The sequence below is a fragment of the Equus asinus genome, chromosome 24 (genome assembly GCF_041296235.1).
Source record: "Equus asinus isolate D_3611 breed Donkey chromosome 24, EquAss-T2T_v2, whole genome shotgun sequence".
NCBI classification, from domain to species: Eukaryota; Metazoa; Chordata; class Mammalia; order Perissodactyla; family Equidae; genus Equus; species Equus asinus.
In genome coordinates, this window is record NC_091813.1 from 46,763,670 (window position 1) to 46,785,787 (window position 22,118).

The following is a 22,118-nucleotide window of genomic DNA, read 5'->3' on the forward strand; positions in this document are numbered from 1 at the left end:
CAACTTCAAAAGGCGAAGAAGTGAAATCATACCCTGTGTTTGGGAAAATCGGACACACTTGGTGGGCAGAACTGTCCCAGATGATGACAGTTGCTATGAAGAAACAAAGCCAGGTAAAGGAGATGATGTCTGGATAGCTGGTTTCTACTTGATATAGGTGGTCAGGAAAGGTCTCTCTGATAAGGTGACATTTGAGGAGAGATTCTAAGAGGGCCATTTGGATGGGCGTGGGGCAATTTCCTGCAGGGGATACAGCAAGGGCAAAGTGTGCCTGGCGTGTTTGAGGAACAACTAGGAGGTCCAGGTGGCTAGACTGGAGTGAGCAAGGGGAAAGCTGTAGAAAATTAGGTCAGAGAGAGAACCAAGAGCTGGGGACACAAGGTAGGGCCTTACTGTAAGAGCTATGGCCGTTGTAGATTTTTGTGTAAAGACACAATCTGAGTTAGGCTTTAAAAGCTGCTGTGGCTGCTGTGTGGAAAATACACCAGGGGGCCAAGGATTGAAGCAGGGAGTGGTTAAGAGGCTGTTTCAGTAATCCAGGTGAGGTAAGAGACGGGGTAGTGGTCAGATTCTGGATATAGTTCGAAGGTAGAACCAACAGAATTTGCCAATGTGTTGGTGTAAGAGAAGGAGGAGATTTGAGGATGACTTCAAAGGTTCGTTTCTCCTAGTAGTGCCTGGACACACATAAGGACTGCCTCAGGTGGTTTTTGAGACTCTTCTAACTTGGCAATATCACCATAGCATATAACTTCCCCCATAAATGAGTCAAAGTTGGACAGCCAAGTGGAGATATGGATGCTGGGGCAGTCAGCCTGATTCATGCACCGGCAAAGGGACTTCTGTCCCCACATTGGCCTCATATCTGGTCTCTCTTTGGACTTATGACCCAAGTTAATTTATAAAACCAGAGAAATGAGCTTCATAATTACAAGCAAAATAGGAGAAAATGACTGAGTCATCCCAACCTCATCTCACCCCGCCATTCCTCTGTGAACCTCAGATAGCGCTACCAAGAAACCCAGCTATTACAACATGGGCTCTATCCTCATTGGACACTGGGATAGTGATGTGTTGCCTCCCATTCTCCTGGAAATACGTTGAGTAAAATTCTTAACAAAGACGACAAAACAACACTGTGGTGTTTTTCTGAATAGTGTGTCCCCCATTTCTGCGCACCCTGTCATCCTGTAACATGGCTCTCCCCATCACTACCACCCAGTAAATGGCAACTGGAACTCCCTGCTACACCTGGGCCTTCTCTGTGTCTTCTCCAGCATAGAGTAGCATAGGTTGAGTGCAAAGTTTGCCACCTACCATAACGGACTGAATAAATGAAGGTCCGTGCTGTTTCTAAGAACTATTTTGGGGGTATTTATACTCAAAAGCATTCATTTGTTCAAGAAATCTTCTTGCACTCCTACTATGTGCCAGGTACTCTTCTAAGCACTGGAGACACAGCCATGGATAGAATATATAAGTAATATATATTGTTGAAAACTGGGAAAGCATAGAAAGGTACTCAGAAAAGATAACGTTTCCACTAACTCACCACCGAAACATAATTGCTAGTAACATTTTGGTGCCCAGTCTTTTTCTGAGCATATATATCTTTCCTTCCTCCTTTTTTGAATAAAATTTACAACTTTGGGCTGACATTGTACATTTTTTCTTTTAAAATTTTTTCTTCTCATAAAAATAAATCATAGCAGATGCTCTGTATTTGTTGAATGAATGAAAGAATTAATTATAGAAGCAATAAATTACAGAGAAGCAAAAATTGAAAAATGAAAATCACTACTAAGAGATAATATCACTATTAATAGTTTGGGTTGTTCAATATGGATTTGAATAATCAGCATATTTTTATAACAGTACTCCACAACAAATGATTTTTTAAATGACAGCTTTCTCTTTTTTTCTAATTGCAAAAGCAACATGCTACTGTGGTTATTTTGGAAAAGAGGGAAAACTATAAAAGGGAAATGAAAAGTCATTCATAGTCCCACTGCTCAGAGACTACTGCTATTAACGTTCTGGGCGTTTTTTCTAGGCTTTTTCTTGAACAGTACAATAGGTTAATTAAGAACCTGGACAAGTTACTTAGCTTCTCTGAGCCTCAGATTCCTTATCTGTAGAATGACACTAGTATACCCACTTTGTAAGACTGGAGTGAAGTTTAAATAGATCAGGTATGCAAACTGCTTAGTCCAGTATCTGACACATAACAACTGCTCAATGAAAACTCTTACTCTTTTGGAAGATAGTTCTACATAGTTGGTCATACATTATACATGAATTTTAATCCTTTTTTTAAAAAACTTAACATTGGGGGCTGACCCTGTGGCCGAGTGGTTAAGTTCGCACTCTCCGCTGCAGGCGGCCCAGTGTTTCGTTGGTTCCAGTCCTGGGTGTGGACAAGGCCCCGCTCATCAAGCCACGCTGAGGCAGCGTCCCACATGCCACAACTAGAAGGACCCACAACGAAGAATGTAGAATTATGTACCAGGGGGCTCCGGGGAGAAAAAGGAAAAAATAAAATCTTTTAAAAAAAAAAAACTTAACATTGTATTATTAAATTTTAAATTTGGAGACAGTCTCAAATTTTCTGAAAAGTTGAAAGTACAAAGACCTTTTCTCCCCCAGACCATTTGAAAGAAAGTTGCCGATCTGATTTGCCCATTACCCCTGAATATCATAGAGCACGTTTCCTCAGACAGAGACATTTTTCTCCATAACTCTAGTTCAGCAAAATTTGGAAATTAACATTGATACATTGGGGGCTAAACCTCAGATTCCAGTCAAGTTTCTCCATGGCCCAAGAACATAACTTTAGCAAAAGGATTGCTGTTCAGAACCACATGGTGCAATGATTCCTCACGTCTCCTTAGTCTCCTTCAATCTGGAATAGTTCCTCCGTCTTTCCCTGACTTTCATGTCCTTGACACTTTTAAAAGATATAGGCCAGTCATTTTGTAGAATGTCCCTCAATTTGTGTTGTTGGATGTTTTCTCATGATTAAGTTGTCTGTCTTTGTCAGGAATGTCACATGCTGTGTTTATCAGGAAGCTCAGATGCCGTGTTCTGTAGGTAGCACACCTGCTTTGGCTATAACACCTGTGCTGGACCACCTTCCTACAGAGACACCCCCTCACCCTGCCTGGGCTCCGAAACCCCACACCACGCCGCCGCTCTAGAGGGATACCCTCTTCAGCTGGCCTGGACTCTAACACCGCACGTTAGACTGTCCCTTTGCAAGAACACTCCCCTCCTCCCACGTGGGCTCTGAAACCCCATGCTGTGCTGCCCTGCCACCCATCCTCAAACCACCTGCGATCCAACACCCTGCACTGAGCCGTCCTCTCAGACCTCTTTGGTTCTGACACTGAGCCAAGCTGACCCTGTGCAGGGATGTCCCTCTCGTCCCGACACCCTGCACCAGACCTCCCTCTCATGGATGCCCTCCTCCCTCCTCTTTCCTGGTGTTCTAAGTCTTTAAAGATTTGTGGGGTCTATGTATATAATATCAGTTTTTCCTCAAACTAGAGAAGTCTGTATGTATATTATTGATGGTCCGTCAGTAATAATGTGTTTTCGTTTCAACGATGATCTAAAAAAACGTAAAATGTAACCTTACTTGGCTCACCTGGGGTGTTCATTTTATAACCTCATACTTTGAGTGTCAATGCTTTGTGTTTAAAATTGAGTTGGCAACATGTGATGGCTAACATGGCTATATTTAACTTTTCTATTTTTTTAAAGATTGGCCCTGAGCTAACATCTGTTGCCAATCTTTTCTTCTTCTTCTCTTAAAAGCGCCCCCGCCCCTGTACATAGTTGTATATTCTAGTCATAGGTCCTTCTAGTTCTGGTATGCAGGACGCCGCCTCAACATGGCTAGATGAGCTGTGCTAGGTCCGTGCCTGGGATCTGAAATGGTGAAACCCTGGGCCACTGAAGTGGAGGGTACGAACGAACTTAACCACTCGGCCACAGACTGGCCCCCAGCAATATTTAGCTTTTAATGTGTTGGTAGTCTTTACTTATTTTTTTAGGATCTACTCTTTTAGCAACTTTCCTATATGCGACACAGTATTATTAGCCATAGTCACCATGCTGTACATCACAGTGTTTATAGTCTTTAGATTGGCATTCTTGGCATCAAAATAACAGAAACCATCTTGCTTTCTGTTTGATAAAAATCATATTGAATTATCTTACCAGTTGTAAAGCTAAAACCGCTCCTTTTCAGTCGTAAGATGCAATTATTAAGTGTAGTCTTTTAATTTATTTAATAAATTAATTTTTATTTTCCATCATAAAAATAACCATGCTACTTTAATTGTCACAGGCTAATGAGAAAAGAACTGGGCCGACCTCATACACAAATGATGCATTCATGCAAAATGAAGGCCAAATGAATCATGGCAGCAGTATAAATGAAGTTTTATACTTCACAATGGTTCAAATAGGGGAAAATGGCAAGAAAACTGAGTCATTACAGGTTTCATGGTAGCACGGGTGGAACTCAAAAGAAGCTAGGCAAAGCAGTCACTTTATTCAGGGTATAAGGAGATGTATTGGTTTGATTCTGTGTTTATATCACATGCGAACTTCCAAGTATTCTCCATGAAGAACTTTTCATTAGAAGTTTTTTTTTTTAATTTAACATTATCATATTTTGGAAAGCACCACTTTTAAGTCAGCTGGACCAATTAAAATAGCCAACTGATGGTTTCAAATGAGTGACCTGATGGGAAGAAAAGTTATAATAATGATAATGACTGTCCATCATGCTCAAAATCAAATATTTAAGTCAACAGTTGCAACATAAAATGGGTAAAATTTCTTATTATACTTTTATAATTATGTGTATAAATTGTAATTAAATCAACATTGGCTGTTTAATGTCAGCAAAATATTACCACCTTTACACCAAATTAATGTTTTTTATTTGAATTTATCTGGTGATTTTGTTTTTATTTGATTTGTTCTTATAGATTTTTTTAATTGTGGTAAGAAACACATATAAAATTTACCATCTTAACCATTTTTAAGTGTACAGTTTGGTAGCATTGAGTATATTCACATTGTTGTGCAACAGATCTCTAGAACTTTTTCACTTTGTATTCTTATAGTTTTTAATGAGCTACGAGTAAAAGCATTTATACCTAATTGTATATTGGTGCATATTTAAGGAACAATATGATGAAAATTATTTGAGTCAACAGGGGGGCAGTTTCAAGAGAACTTTTTTCCTTTAAAAAAAAAAGAGGTTTGAGAAACGCTAACCAATGTGGTAACTCTCTTTCTGTTTAAACGTTTGCTTAAGCAGCCCTCCCCCCTTTTCTTCGCTGGGGAGATAGTTCAGAGTGGGCTGTGTTGGAGAAGACAATGATAACTTGTTTCTTGGAAAAGCAGACCCAGAGGAGAGCATAGCAGTTTTCCCAGCCTGAATTCAACATTTCCTTTTTAATAATAGGTATAATATGAACACAATACTGCCTTTCAAATTACTTTTCAAAATACTTTCAAATCCGTTATCCTATTTTCGAGGCCCCATTGTGAATCCTCTAAAGTTAGTTTCCTTTAAAGTCTAACATCACTGCCAAGTTTGGTATGTTGGACCTTTAATCATTCCAACCACTGCTGCTGGGAGTCTTGCTCCTTAGCAAGACGTCGGAGGAGAGGAGGCTGTCTCCAGATGGCTGTGATTGCTCTGTGAGTCTGCTATGGCCGCTTCCAGGTCTTACTAAGAAAACAAAGTAGCTGATTAGCTCCTCTGAAATACTGGATGGAAGTTTTAAGCTTAAAAGTTCATAGGTTGAGGACAAAGAGAACTGATCAGTGGTTGCCAGGGGAAAGGGGGATGGCGGGAGGGCACTAGGGGGGAAATGGTGTACCTACAACAAGACTAATGATGTACAACTGTAATTTCACAAGGATGTTAACTTTCATAACCTTAATAAAAAAAGTGAGAAAAAAAAAAACTTCATAGGTTGACCTCGCCTAAGGCTTCACTTTTAAAATGAAAAAATTTTTTGTTAGAATTTGCTATTTGACTTTTTGGAGATAATATTCAAAGTCCCCATAAATAATCATTAATTATGAGCTAGAAAGCAAGAACGAAAGGACAAGAAAGGAAGGAAGATTTATTGAGTCTTTACTATATGCCAGGCACTATTCTAGAAGCTTTATGTCATCCATCTTACCTTATCCTGACAGCCTCCCTGGGAGTTGGTTCTGTTGTCCCCACTTCGTGGCTGAGATTGAGAGGTTAAGTAACTTGCCTAAGGTCACATAACTAGTCAGTAAGTGAACTGGGTTTCAAACTCTGGTTTGTCTGATTACAAAGCCACACCATGCTAGAGTGAGAAACGTGTTTAAAACATCACAGATTCAGCCTGGTCAGTGTTTTCTGCCACAGATTCTGTTTGAGGAAATCGGACAGTGCCAACATTCATTCATGGAGAGAGTTTCTTTGCCCATTCCAGCAAATTATCATTTTCTGCTTTCTCTCTCAGTTATTTGTATATTTAGCTGACAGGCTGAACTTCAAACATTCCCCCACACCCCACTGAGAGTGCAGAATTCCATTTGCTCTCTCCCAGCCGATCCTCCATCGCCCGGTTTCTGCCTTTCCAGATGTGAAGGTTGCGTGTAAAAGCGCATCCTCACCTTCCCACTTCTGCAGTGCTGTCAGGCCCTTTGAGGCATGCATGGGCCTCGGCTGCTCTTTAGAGAGGGCTGATGTATATGCCCTGTGGGCTGCCTTGTCATTTATTGGTTTAATATGCACACTCTGTGGTGCTTTTTCATCCTTTCCCATTTCTTACATTCTGTCTCCTGATCTCGGACCTCATTTACATGGTGATTTATAGGGATTCTGAATATTATAATCTAAAAGCTGTATGGGGGGAGAAGGAGTGAGCAGCTCTTCTATTTATTAGGAAAAATCTCCAGTCATCTGCTTCTTTGAAGATCTGACCTTGAAACTGCATAAGTGTGTGCCCAGTCCTGGGTCATAGTGAAGGTCAGGGAAAGGGAGCAGCTGGCCCACCTGCTTAGCATTTACTGTACACTGCCTTGGGTGTGAGCTTTTCATGTTATGTCCTATCTTCCCAGCTAGATTTTAAATACTTGCAGGGCAAGAGCACGAGTCACTCATCTTCATGCGAAGCATAGTACCATGCACATAGTAGGCATTTAATAAGTAGTTGGAGATTTGTTGCTGATCTATTATCTGCTGCTTAATTCCTTCTCTGTGACCTTCCTGGGATTAGCTTTTGAATGACACTTTCGATTGAAATGGTACATGATGGAAGCAGACCTCCCGTGCTCACACTAGGGTGTCAGGAACTTCTGCTTCGTGGGATCCAAAGACCTAGTTCAGAGCACTGAATTTGAAAACCATGAATGTGGAAAGGCCCTGCCTGCCCACTTTGGAACGGCCTCCTTAAGCTCCCCTCACAACGTGGTTTAGTGCCTGAACTTTGTGATACCATTTTGCCTGGGAGGGTTGGTGTATGAAACTCTTTCCTCCACTGACACCAGAGTTTAAATTGGTCCTCAGTCAGCCGTTTTTTTTTTTTTTTTTCCTATTAGGGTCAAAGGTAAGGTGATGTGTGAAGGGGCAGCCAGGGCATGGACTGGGAGGATAGGGCTGGAGGAGAGGGGCAAGAGAGGAGGTCCTAGGCGTCTGGGAGGAAAGAAGGAGCACACACAGAAGTGGGGAGGGGCTATGCTGTGCAACATCAGCCACAGCTTGACAGCTCTTCACGGAGCCGGCTGGCCCTGGATGTACAAGTTCTCCTCAGTTCACTGGTTTTGCCACAGCCCAGTTTAGAATTGTCTGTGTTCTGGGAGCCCGTTGTGAATGAGCATCTTGTTTTGAAAATCAATTTGAAGCTAGAGTGGAAGAAGTTTTCTTTTATTTTATTATTTTATTTTTTTAAAGATTGGCACCTGGGCTAACAACTGTTGCCAATCTTTTTTTTTTTTCCTGCTTTATCTCCCCAACCCGCCCCCCCATCCCCCCAGTACACAGTTGTATACCTTAGTTGCAGGTCCTTCCAGTTGTGGGATGTGGGACACCGCCTCAACATGGCCTGACGAGCGGTGCCATGTCTGCGCCCAGGATTGGAACCCTGGGTCACCGCAGCGGAGTGCGTGAACTTAACCACTCGGCCACGGAGCTGGCCCAGAAGTTTTCTTTTAGTCACAAATTAAAAACAATAAAAATTTGACTATCTTGCTTTATCATTATTTTTGGCCTCATAACAATAAAAAGTAGACTTTTCCTTTTAACTTGGGGGGGGGTTTATAAAACCTCCACATTTTGTGTACATTTCAGACGTGGGAATCTACCACCCCAGAACCCATTTGAGAGGGATTTAAGGCTCAGGGAAATAGCAGCTCTCTGCACATTTCTGAGTAACTGAACTCTGTAGATAACAACAGATTGGAAGATGGAATCAGTTAATCCCTGAACTGAAGGAACCCTTGGCCCACATCCCAGATAACACAGGAGGCTGAAAATTGGTCAGCTCCCAGCCTCACCTGAACACATTTCTCCTCCTCTCGGCAGAAGGCAGCTTTTGACCCTCACCAGCCTGAGAGCCCGGCCTCCCTGTTATGCCTCAATGAATGCGTGAACAAGTGGCTTTCTATGGAGGGCATCGCCTGGAAGGTGGCAAAGGCTAGACAGCTACCTGCAGCCCAGCTGCTGCCCACTGACGAGGCTGGCAGCCAAGCCGAGTGCCAGCTTTTCCAAAGCAGCCCTTTTGATAACACTGATTACATTTCCCTCACTAGAGCCTTGGGCTCATTGAGCAACAGCCAACTTCTCCGGGTAACAAAGAGGAGGGGAAAGTAATCCAAACACAGGTTTTATTATAAAAACCAGGGAGTGAGAGAAGTATGTTTATTCTGTAAGATAACACACCTGCTCAGTGCCCGGGAGGCTCGTTTCCATCAGTTGCCATGGCAAACTCGTTATACTTCAAGGCCATGTGGCTTTGTTTCCTTCTGAGATCTGGTCCTTGTCCTACCTTTTCTAACAACTCCAACACAATGACATGGAAGCCTGCAACAGCATAATTGATTTCTCCTTCCCTCTATCAACGGTTCACATTTGTTCGGCACAGGACGAGGCTGCCTCCTCCTTTGAACTCCTAGCTAACCATGAAGGCATGCTTCAGAGAGCCGTCCTCATTAACATTCCAGGTCCGCCTTCCCTGTCAGCGATAAACAAGCCGGGCATCAATGGCCTCCTTCCTTCCAGTTTTACAAATGAGTGGCTCAGTTCCATGTTTTGCTGCCGATCCAGGTGCCCAGGCGTACACTCGGGGCTAAGAAGCACGCGGGGGAGACTAAAAATAGAACAGCAGTTTTGGACGCATACCAGAGCAGCTACTTCATCTCAACTTGCTTTGCACACTAAGCCTAATGGGATCCATCAGGCATGAGTTCTCTCGTGCGCTCTCTCTCCCCGCTCTCCCCAGCTGCCGTCTACCATCAGCGCCTTCCTGGTGAAGGGAGCAAAGGGAGGTCAGGCAAGGGACAAGAAGTGTGTCCCCTCATGGTTTTAGTTTACAAGTCCTAGGAGATCTGGGGGCTGCAATTACTCCTTCCAGACAAGGGTTTCTAGAAAAGAGCAGGGAGGCCCAGAACATGGTCACCTTTGCCCGGGTACACTTGGGTCCAAGACATTTATTGTTTAGCAAAGGCTCAAATATCACTTCCTAAACACCCAGGGAAGTGTGACCTAGACCCATACTCATATGCTCCTTGAGAAGCAGAGAGCTGAACTACCCTGAGCATTCCTCTTACAGGTCCCACCTGCTTGGCTTGAGGTTAAGGATTTGGGAGCAAATGCACGGTCACAGATAGAGGGACTGTGGCACACGGGGGTAGGGGTGAGGGTGGGGGCTCGGCAGTACGTGACTGCCTAGGGTCTGCAAAAGCCTCCTACCTCCCACCGAGTATGCTGTGATTCTATCTGAAAGCTTTTTCCAATAGAAAATGGAACAAGTCAGTATGAAGTTACTATGCTATCCTGCCTGGGCACAAGGCCTCCCAGAATGCCAGCTAGATTGATTGAGCTAGGCTCCTTGCATTGTCGATGTGCCTCCTGATAAAGGGAGCCCTTCCTGCAGCCTTCCCCCACTGGAAGGAGAGTTAGCATGACCCATTTCTCCGTCCGAAAGGTAATGCAGATATTTCAAACAGCCGTGTATCATTCTAACGAGTGCCACTCTTGTAGAATCAGAAGTCTGAGGGAAAAATGAATACCACAGTATTTAAAAATAAAATCCTGTTTCACTGTTGTTTGTTTTGGAGATTGGTCAAACCAAAATAAAAGAAATTGATCTAGTAGCAGGTTTTGCCTGTAAGCTTCAGGTGGGTGTCAAGATCTTTTAAAATGTGCCTTGGTTTCATATAATACTGGTATAAAATAAATATGCCAAACTACTTCAGGAGAGTCACACTTCATATAATCACAGTAATAATTAATTCCCCAGAGGATTTCCCACAGAACAAGTTGCAACATGATCATTTAATCCTCCAGCCACCAGAGGACAGGGGTGCATCTTCCTGAGGGCCTCCTACTTTCATGAGGCTCAGTTTACCTCCGGGAGATGCTGGGTCATTTGCTGAACAAATCTACCATCAAAAGCCAGGAAGCTTTCTAGGTTCACCAAATAAATGCCTGCAGACTGGAAACCAGAATACCTGGGTTCTAGTCCTGGGGTGAACATCGACAAACCATGGTTTCCATGGGCCCCACTTTTCTCGTGCATAAAACAAAACTGCAGAGGGGCGTGATTTCTGGGGTCCTTTCCAGACTGCAAATTCCATGACAGAAATAAATGAGACGAGAATTAAATTGATTCCAGTGCTTTCTTTCTTCCTTTCTGGTTTTTGTTGTTTATTTGGTTGGTGGGCTCATATAGCGCCATTTGTCTTGAAAAATAGTGCATAATTCTTCAGGGTGAGAGGCATTTCTTCTTTGTGGTATTTTCCCACAGTCGAACCTTCCTTCCCTTTTCATTTGTCACTAGGAGGTGGGTCTCCTGATTCTTTTTGGTTCATTAAGAAGAAACAGAAAGATCCTGTGTTTTGAGAGACTCTTTCTGGATCATTTCCCAATGATCATAGGACTTTGCAATCCATTTGGCAAAGGTGATGGTGACAATGGGGTGTTTGGCAAAGTGGTTGAGGTGGTTGATGAAGTGGCTGAGGTTAAGAAAAATGCTCTTGGCAAAACATCATGAAACAAGGTCCGGAATGTTCAAAATGGAGACCTTGCCTCCCCTTGCTGAAATGACTCTGAGAAAAACTCCATCTTTAAATAGGTGTTTTATTTAAGAGGAAAAAAGAAAAGGGGATCAACAATAATTTTTCTGAGCACTGAGCTGAGAAATAGCTAGTCTAATACTTTCATTGAAGCCATGAGCTGAGATGTCTTTGAATAATATAGAAGTTAAACAGGTGGATTTTTTTTTCTTTTTTTTTTTTTTGGTGAGGAAGATTGGCCCTAAACTAACATCTGTTGCCAATCTTTCTCTTTTTCTTTTTTTCTCCCCAAAGCCTCAGTATTTAGTTGTAAATCCTAGTTGTAGGCCATTCTAGTTCTTCTGTGTGGGATGCCACCACAGCATGGCTTGATGAACGGTGTGCAGGTCCACACCCAGGATCCGAAACAGCGAACCTGAGCCACTGAAGTGGAGCATGCAAATTTAACCACTATACCACTGGGATGGCCCCCTAAACAGGCAGATATTTTGAAACCAGTCGCTGAAATTAAAAATTACATTTTTAAGTTTAAGTTAGTCACTAAATATTAGACAAGAATCTCACCTTGCCTTCTGCACACCTCATTCCTAATGTCACTTTAGGTCTGAATAAAGCCTGAGGCTCAGAGGTTTTTCTGAGTCAGCCCTACCCCACTTCCACCCCCAAAATATCTGCAGATGAGTGCATGAGGACCAGGATAACATCTAAATAAACCGGGTGTTAATCTCAGTGTCAGTGCTCTAAAATAGTTGTTAAAATTCCTTTGATGTTCGTGGTCATCAGATTTCATAGAATTTTCAGGGGTCAGACTTTCATCGCTTGGCCAGGTGTCGTGTGTGTGTGTGTGTGTGTGTGTTTGTGGTGTCTGTGTACTTTTTGGTTTTTATGTTGCTACCAGTGCTACCAGCTGTAACACTTTGCTGACTCTTTGCGGAACACCAGGGACCTTCCCTCGTCGGCCGCCTGGGGTAGGAAGAGTCACTGAGAGCTCAGGACAGGTCTCTGAAGGTAGAAGGGGTCATAACATCCCGTTGTTAAACCTTTGCAAACCAGAAACATTTCAGAGCAGTAATTGCTGATGTTATTTTATTTACAGTTGTGTGAATCCTTAATGATAGTGTCACCTCTAAAAAACATAGTAAAAAAAGAGGAAGAAGAGTTGAAGTTTGCGTTTGGGCTATTTTTCAGGCATTTCAAGTTAATCAGACAAGAAAAACTACCAGGTCTCAAATGTTCCAGAGCTAAAGATACTTGAGATAGAGTCTTATAAATGAGTACTTAAGGTATACTAGCTTTTCTTTTCTTTTTTTTTCTTTAAAACAAAGACATCCACCTTACCCAGTAGATATCTAGGTTATAATGTAAACAAAACTAACGTTCTTTGCAATTCATTAGTAAGGTTTCTTCTTTAGAGTTGATAAGTATTTGTCTTTTCCCTATGGTGACGTGCAAGGGTTGAACCAACTCATAGCACAACTGAGCCTTGTTTAAGAGGTTAAGTAGACAGATAAAAGATAGCGGGAGCTCTCACTCCCCAGAAGTCTTCATATTGGCTTACTCTCTCGGGCCGTGAAATATATGGGTATGTTTGTGTATTCCTTTTTTCTTGAGATCAGACCAGCAAGATATATTTCTAAAATTATTAATGTAAGGATGAAGATATTAAAAAAGAAGAATAAAATGTCTCTGTTAAGAAAAATGTAGTTTTATCCCCTGGGAGACATAATTATGAAAACTCAGTCATTCCTTAAAAGAGTATTTACAGTTTAGGTCCTAGACCTTAAACCTTTGAGGATCATCCGAGATACTTTCTGTCCATGTCATTTTATAAACGAGTCCCCAGAATTTCAGAACAGTGACAGGACTTGCTTGAGCCACACAGCGAGTTAGTGGTAGAACCAAGACTAGCACACAGGTCTCTCAAACCACAGTTCTAGCCTGCCTTATGTATTCCCTGTCATTTCATACGAAACACAAATATTTTTACATATATAGTCAGACCCTATTTAGAATCTTTTTGAATCATGGTTGTGTGCCATACAAAGTTGTTTTTTTAAAAATTTCTACTGCAAGAATAAAGCTTTCAAGATTATGTTAAAAGGGACTGTTTAACTATCTGGCTTTAATCCTTTAATACAGAGTAGTCTGTTACATTTATCTAATATTATATCTAAGCAGCTTTATTAAAGTCCCTGGAAGAACCGCCCATATCATTATGAATTAGTACGTATCCATCTCCCTTGAGATAAGTGAAACGCAATCTTACAAAAGAGTAAACATTTTATTATTTGTACATGAATCAGTTTGGTCTGAGGACACACAAGCATCTGGCTAACTCATAAAAGTAGCCTTAAGCAATGGGAGAGTGGGGTCATTTACATTTATTGCAACATCACTTATATTATCTACTTGCTAAGCACCGAGAGGCCCCGAATGGACACGTCGGACTGCTAGGAGGAACATGCAGTGAGTTTCAGAAGCAGGGAATGCAGAGCAGCCACGGCCTCCGTTTCAAAGACAGGGTCAGTGAGGTCCCAGGAGGGAGAGTGCTCTGCAGAACAGGTTTTCTGGGATAGGAGGGCCCCTCTGAGAGGGACTGAAAACAAACAGCCTCAGCTAGAGGCGTGCTTGTCAGAACAGGGCCCCAGACGTGGCGTGGCCCGGTGATCTGGGGATGGAAGGTGTCACAAGGGTACCACTTGAAGGGTGGGCAGAGGCCCCCGGGGAGGAGCCACATACTCTTCCTCTCTGAGCAGCCGCAGCAGGATGTTCTTTTTATTCCTGGGCCAGCTGTAGACGTGAGTGTTCTGAAGCCAGGTGGGCACATGTTCCTGTGGGAGAGAGAATGACAGGAGCAAAGGCCATTGGAGAAAAATCTGGATTCCAGATCCCAGGCTCAGTTCCCAAACATCTCCGGCTCTCCCTATCCTGGGAGTTGTCTATTTTGCTTTTGGAAGAGTGAGCACGTGAAATGCTCTTGGCTTCGGGTGCAAGCTGCGTATCTCATCATGGAAACCACATGTGCACAGCATTTTCTGTCAGTCTCCCAGGCTACCTGCCCTTTGCATTTCAACGTGCTTTTCACCACCCTCACATAAAAGGGGTAGGACAGAGGTCACGCAGAGAGATGTGAATTCCCCTGTGGCTTCACAAGAAGTATGCCGAGGCTATGGGCTTAATCTAATTCATCATCCTTTCATTCCAGCCACGGGGCTGGCCTGCAGTAGAAGGAGCCCCCCAGCTCTCAGTTATCAGGCACAAGCAGAAACCGTAAGCCTGGGATCGTGGGGGTGCAGTTTCAGACTGCCCTCAAGAAGTGGACATTCTGTTGGGGAAAGGCATAATGAAGAAGTAAAATGTATACTGTGTTCGATGGTGATACGTGCTGTGGAGAAAAATAAAACAGAGAAAGGGGCTAGGGAGTGCCAGGGCAGGGAAGAAAGGTTTGCAGTTCTAAATAGGGTACTTAGGAAAAGGCTCACTAACGAAATGGGCAAAGACCTGAAAGAGCAGAGAGAGCGGGCTTCAGGGACATGTGGGTCCAGGCAGATAGAAGAGCCAGGGCAAAGGCCCTGTGGTGGGAGCATTCCTGGTCTGTTCAAGGAGCAACAAGGCCAGTGTGGCTAGAGAAGAGTGAGGAGGTCTGAAGGTAGAGGGGGCTGTGTCAGATAGGGCCTGGTAGGTTTACTCTGAGGACACAGGACTCCTTTGGGGACTGCAGGATGAGCTGAGAAGTAGCACCTGCTATATGTCAGGCATCCTGCTGGGTACTGATGATACCCAAATGAAAACGACACAGGTACCGCCTTGAGCTCACAGTCTTATCATGGAGTCAAAATGTAAAGAAATTACTTTCTAGGCAATGGTGTCCCAAGGGGGCAGGCAGTGGGAACAGTCTGCCCGAGCACAGGCAACAAGGGGATTGCCTGAAGAAGTTTTAAAAACAATAAAACCAATGAAAAATTGGTCTGCTTTTTCTATCACCATAATGCAGGAATTCTAAACAATTACTCCCAGCACCCCCACCCCAACCACGTACCACTGACTCAAGGTACTATAATTAAGAGCTCCCAAGAGAGGGACAATTCAATACCTCGGCATGGGGGAAGAGAGGTCCGGAGAGGCCACAGAGATTGGGTGATAGAAGAATAAGCAAGAGTTCACGAGACAGACAAGTCAGGGAAGGGCATTGCAAGTAGAGGGAATAGAAAGTGCAAAGGCACAGAAACATGAAAGAACATGGTGTGTCTGAGGGCATGCCGAAATAGTCCAGTATGATGAGATGGTAGAGTCGTCTGTGCACAGGGTGATAAGAGGGAAGGCAGACCAAGTAGGCAGAATTCTCTTCTAAGGAGCCTCATACGTCATTCTAAGAAAGGTGGATATAATCTTGTAGTCAGTGGGAAACCACCAAAAAATGTCTAAGCTGGAGAGAGATAGATCAGATCTACATTTTTGATTTCCTCTTTGACGGTAGAGAAGAGGATGCTAGTACAAGGTAAAGATGAGACAGGGAGACCAGTAAGGAGATCTTCCAGTGATGCAAAGGCATACTGTTGTGCAGGTTGTGAACTATACAAGCCTGCATGTCTCATTCACATAAATGGGACTCCCTCATTCAGGGCGGAAGTCTCAATGCAGTCCTGACATCTAGGGCTCCTCCAGGGTGAAGCCTGAGCTCATGGGGCTGTGGTCTGACTCTCAAGACATTTGCTACACCACTGCCTTCCCTTCGCAAAGCCTGGCATGTGGCCTCAGATGCTTTTGCCCCCATTCCCCAAACCTGCTGGCATGCCCTCTGGTGCAAAACCCCTCGTATGAACCCCAGCAAGGTTCACTCTGGTGACTGTGTAGATTTAATTCCTGTATTCTACAGATTTGAGAGCTGAACTGTGCAAAAAAATACTTCCGTGGAACAGCCAGTAAAAACCCTACACATCTTGACTTTTATGTACAAGAGATAAGAAGTATCAGATGAACAGTCTCTTTTTCTCTGAGTTAACACACAAACTACTTCTTTGTGTGTAATGGCTATTTGAACAATTAGGACCACGATGGTCTCTCAGATATCGCTGTGAAACCTTCCTGATGGTGCTGCTCAACTGAGTGGTACAACTCGTTGATCTTTCTGGTAACAGTTATCTTCTTGAAGGGTTGATAAAGAGTTGACAAGCCTTTCCACTTAGAATCCCAGATGGTAAGCAAACCAAAAGCTTGAGTTATAAGGTTTTCTGTTTGTTTACCTTCTTAGCATTTGGGAAGAGCACAGGGATGAATCTGAAATTCATGCTTCCTTGATTTATGAACTCAATCTGCATCTGGAACAGAACAAATTTGAAGGTTTAATTTCGGGAATAAGGATCAAGAGTTAATGGTACCCACCATCATGCACGCCCACACGGTATTTTTATTCTGATTTCCTTATTTGAGTGCCACACACTTGTAATTTTAAGCTTTCTCCCTTACACTCCTATGCCATTCACTCATTCATCAACCAGGTATTGAAGACCTATTAAAAGTCACACTCTGTGCTAGAGGATTCAAGGATTAGGATACCTTCCAACATGTGCTGAGTTGGCTCACATCAGCCCACAAAAGCCAGTTGTGTGCATTTCTTCCCAGTTCTGTGTTCAGTGACTTCATATTAGTAGCTTGAAATTGGCCATGGTGAGAATATGTATACCATGGAAATGGGCAAATGCTACAAATCAGGAATTTTTTTTTTAGAACCAGTTTACCAGAACACCACAGATACAATCCTTATCCTCACTAGGCCAGCAGTTTAGTGAGGAGGCAGAAAAGTAAATGACCAGCCACCGTGCAGTACGAACAGTAGGAACAAACTGCTGAGGCAGCCCCAAAATGAGGTCCATCTATTCTACCCCAGTGGTTTGAAGGAGTTACAAGGGAGGTGTCGTTTGGATACTGAACGAAAAGAATTTGGTCAGGCAGGGCAAAACGGGGGTGGGGGAAGGACATTCTCAGGAGAGGAGACAGCATGAGCAAATGTCCAGAGGTGAGAAAGTATGTGAGTGGGCTTTGGACCAGCTAGTAATGCACTGCAGCCAGAGCACGGGACAGGCTTGGGAGGGACGGGGAGCGGGGCTGGGGGGCCGATTGTGAAGAGCTCTGTCCACCAAGCTTTAGGTTCCCCACACCAGTCCCAGCTTGCTCAGACACTGCGCTGGCCCAAAAAGATTTAGCTGCCAAGAACTGTATCAAAACCAGAATTTTAAATATGAGGGGATTTAGAGTCTTCCAAATCCTGTGACCAGCACAAAGCTTTCAGGCCTCTGATGACAAGGAGATGAGGAATTATGTGCGCCCAACTGTTTCACCTTCCGATTGATTTTTATAGCCAAGAAGTCTTCCTCGTGCATGGGAATAAAAACAGAATGGAGAAGAAAGTGACAGTGGTGACGAGTGGTTATTGAAATCACCATAGAAACCCCCTCCTAAACACACACTCTTAGACATTTACAAATACACACACACACATAATCACAGTACACACAAATCCTCCACAAGGTGTTTTCTCAGAACCACCTCCCTTTAAGAACCAGAAGACAGGGCTGGCCCAGTGGCCTAGTGGTTAAGTTTGGCATGCTCCACTTTGGCAGCCCAGGTTTGGTTCCCAGGTGCGGACCTATACCACTCGTCCGTGGCCATGCTATGGGCGGCAACCCACATGCAAAATAGAGGAAGATTGGCACAGATGTTCACTCAGGGCAAATCTTCCTCAGCAAGGAAAAAAAAAAAAATCAGACGACAACACCAAAAGCATATTTTAAAATGCCGCAGGTACTGTGCAACAAAAAGCACCAGTCACACCCATACAAATACATGAAAGGAAGGGCAGAGAGCTCATAAGTTAAAAGTAGAGAACTGGATTTCATTTCTGACTTCCAGAACACCGTATACTGTAAAATTTTGCTTGTCCACTAGGCTACCCAATGCGTTGAGAGGCCAGCCAGCAGCAGTGCATTTTTTATTTTCTCTCCTATTTCCAGATGTTAGCCCTCTAAGAAGTCATTAGCTCTATGATGCAGTTACTCATGGGCACCTCTTCACTCACTCTGTCCTGGAGTTTTCTGCTGCCTGGAGGGGACCAGGAAGTCAGCCAGGTGGGCAGTAAGGCACTTCTGTGTCTGGCCTCTTCACCCACTTCAGTGATGAAGAAGGGTCTAAGACATCATCGCCCTAGGAAACCGAGTTTGGAGACAATCTGGCTCATGGCTGAGCAGTCAGACAAGCTCTGAGGCTGAGCTGCATATTACTGCCTGGCATTGCCACACACCAGCAGAGCTTGACAGGTTTCCTCAGGAACTGGCAGGGACCTGGAGCCCTTCCCACACACCAGCTGTCAGCTCCCGGGACTGGCAGGTTCCTAGAGATGCAGGCAGGACATCGAGTGCTTTGGGTCCATGCGACATGCAGCTGACAGCCAAGGGATGGCAGCACCCAGAGCCAGCCATGACCTTTTAGGGCAGAAATGGTACCTTTTCTGGGCCAAGCCCATGGCTATGAGAATGGAATGGGAGAGACACTATCTCTTGACCTCTCAGCTTTACTCTTTGACCTCACCATCTTACCTCGGCTTTTACTTTGGGTTGGTTCTGAGCTCAAATAAGTGGTCAATACTTGGCAGAAGAGGAGACAGAGACCCTAAAGACCCAGATGGGGAGCACTCCCCAACCCACCCCCCCCACCTTTGTCCTGTACTCCTGATCCACAGGACAGACCTGGATTTAAGTCAGCTTCCCCTGAGGTAAAGCTCATGTCCCTCGACTGCCTGACTGCCTCCTGCCTTGTGCTGCTCCCTTATTCCATCTGGGCCACTTGTGCTTCTAGCTCCTTTATGCCCATTCCAGGTGCCTTCTCTGCTTGTGGAATGTTACAGCTGAAATGGAGCTCACAAGTCCTAGTCCAGTGATTTTCAAGCCTTTGTAAATCTCAGAATCCTTGGTAAACAAACAAGCCTAAAAGGCAGACCACCCCCACCCCCAGCACACATGGGCATCCATTAGGGTCTCCACAGGAGAGTTTGAAAATCACAAATCTAGTCGGGCATCCAGGTGAAGCAGGAACACGCTCCACAGCATCTCTACAATCATGGAAAGTAGGAAGACTGCTAGCCCATAAAACAGCCAGTTCCAGGGCTGGGTGATATTTTCAGTCAGAATGCTCTATCAGATGCTGAGTAAGTCTGCCTCCCTATAAATTTCTCCCCTGGTTTTAATGTGACCAGGCCCCATAGTTTGGCTGAGGCAGTGGACTCTTGCTCATCTATCACGAGCTAAGAACAACCCCTTCCCTTGTCTGAGCATCAGATGTGTGCCATATACTTCACACCTATTATTTCATTTAATCTTCACAACAACACTGTAAGTATTAGTGTATTTAAATGTTTTACGAATAGGGACATGAGGCACAAAGAGGTTTAAGCAGTCAGCCCATGGTCACACAACATATACGTGGGGAAGCTGGATGTGAACCAAGTCTTTCTGACACAAGAGCACGTGTCCGTTTCACTGTGCTTCTCTGCCCCTCTGAAAAGGCAGGGGACAGAATATGACACAGATGCAGGGGCCTGCTCTCCTCACAGCCTTGTCTCCAGCCCCTCCTAGGACTTCATATTTGTTGGTAAACAACCAAGCCAGCAGAGTGCTGCCTTCCAGAATCTTGGAACTTAGAGATGATGGATTAATCTCCCCTTGTTACTGATAGGAGTAGAGTCCCAGAGCTCCGGTGACTTGCCCAATGTCCCAAAGGTAGATGGAGCCAGAACCAACATCCCCCTGTCCTGCCTGAGGTTCTTCGCCCATCTTCATGCCACCCTCAGTGGGTCTCTAGTGAAGAAGGAAGAGCTCATCTCCAAGGGGCGGCAAGGTGCTGGGGTTCCCTCACCACTCACCATTCGATGAATGTATTTAGTATGTAAGCCATGCTCATCCTCGTCCAGCTGCGACTCAGCGCCTTCCACATCCTGTTTGTATTTGGGGCTGATTGCTACGATTATCATCACTGTCTTCTGTTAATGAGAGGGAGAAAGCGTGTTTATGGAAGTGTAAAGTGTGGTCCATTTGGTGAAGGCAGACTGGGAGCTGGCCAGCAGGATTGTAAGCATTCTCTGACATACTCGAGGATGGAGGGCTGGGCTCCTTCTCTGTGGAAAGTGAAAGGCCCCCACTCAGGCAGACTCCTGTCTCTCCTTCTCCCCTCTGAGTCCCTCCCAGGCCCCCTTCAAACACGCAGAGCAAATGGCTCCAACAGGGGCTCTCCTAAATGGATGCGGTTTTACCCACCATTTTCCACAACCATCACTAATAAACGTCTAATGAGAGCCAGAATCACTAAGTGATTCTGCATCCTGGCAAAAAGGCTCTGCAACACCCGCGATGAAAAACCCCCTCCCTCTCTCCCTCCCTCCGGCCGGCGGATCTAAGCTGTCAGTTACTGCACTCCTGACTGCCCTGCTTGCCACCGTGCGTGTTAGCACAGTCAGGCGCAACAGACCCTTCAGCACAAAGGAAACATCAGGCTGCAGACAAAAGGACAAGCCGCAAAACCCCAGCCTGCTGAGACTGTCCCCCACCGCTCCCTCCGAAAGAAGCGGCCGAAGCGGCCGACACGGCCACGCTGGCAGCAATCAATTTCTATCTTGTTAAAGCACAAAGTGTCGCAGTGGCCAGTATAGATTCTGTCAGTGGAAAACAAATCACAGAGCTGCGAGGGGGGCGCCTGGGGGTGGTGTGCCGCGTGGCCTGCGAGGCTGCCTGGAAACCTCTGCAGCCCTATCCTACCAAACACTTGGGGTGGCCTCAGATTAAATTGAATTCTGCCGCTCCATCCCCACTCCCCGCCTTCATTTCCTCCTTTCCTATTCTGGTCAAAAAATTGTTTGCTCTGATTGTTATCAACCACCTGTGTCTGGTTTGACTGTTATTTCCTGCCCGGGCATGTCCAGGAGGGCGACCCCATCCTTCCTCTCCAGGCCTCAGCACAGCTGCCAACAAGGGAGGCTTTGTTGCGACTTTCTCAGCTTTGGGCTTGGTGGCCATGCCTGTGCTTCTTTCCTGAAATAACTTTGCAAGCTAATTGTCTTTCTCACCAGAAAACAAGCTCATAATTTTGGAATGTACTTACATCCCTAAGGTAGCGTTCCATCCACTTAATGATATCAATGCCTCGGATTCTATCCTCAAATATGTCGATCTACAAGAAAAAGATGTGGGAGGTGGCTCTTAATGAGAAGCTTTCTCCAGACGCTGAGCAAGAAAAAAAACGCAAGAAAACATATACATCTAAAACTGAAAAAAGGACCAATGCTTTTTGCAGGGAGGTGCATGTAAATCTAAAGAACAAAATACAATTTTCTTAAAATGTTCCCAGTTTCAACGTTAGTCGGCATTGAAGTATTAAATATCCATAATTAGGATATAGTGGTACACATTAAAATGTATTTTTGGCTACACAGTAATTATGTTTTAAAAATCGGAGAGACATAGTTGACCACCAAGTTGGATGTAAGCCGGCAATATATATACTATATACCACACTATGTATATATCTGTAATTTGAGAGGCACACGTGATTCTGGAACATTTTAATGGATGCGTGACGTGCAAATACTGAGATACAATTGTAGTGCATTACTTGCACGAGCCAGGTCATTATTATGGTATTATGTCCAGTTTCGATCCATACGTTTAAAAAAAGATTGCATGAAACTTGGAGCGAATCCAAGGAACGGTCACAAAAACAATTACAGAGATGGTAGGGGAAAGGTTCATGATGAAAGTCAAGGAGGAGAACTCGTA

At 44.3% G+C, this 22,118-nt stretch overlaps 1 protein-coding gene across 6 annotated transcripts in view; it reads right to left on the reverse strand.

The window, feature by feature from the left end:
• Positions 1 to 13,465: 13,465 nt before the first annotated feature.
• The window catches only part of TRAF3IP2 (TRAF3 interacting protein 2), a 40,420-nt gene continuing 31,767 nt past the window's right edge, over positions 13,466 to 22,118 (reverse strand). For all 6 annotated transcript variants that reach the window (XM_014866186.3, XM_070496650.1, XM_044757165.2 and 3 more), the window contains 4 exons: positions 21,445 to 21,513; positions 20,213 to 20,329; positions 16,542 to 16,616; positions 13,466 to 14,129 (listed from right to left, as the gene is read on the reverse strand). In XM_014866186.3, the coding sequence (XP_014721672.1) occupies positions 13,983 to 14,129; positions 16,542 to 16,616; positions 20,213 to 20,329; positions 21,445 to 21,513 (408 nt within the window). In that variant the 3' untranslated portion in view covers positions 13,466 to 13,982. The remainder of the gene's footprint in view (positions 14,130 to 16,541; positions 16,617 to 20,212; positions 20,330 to 21,444; positions 21,514 to 22,118) is intronic.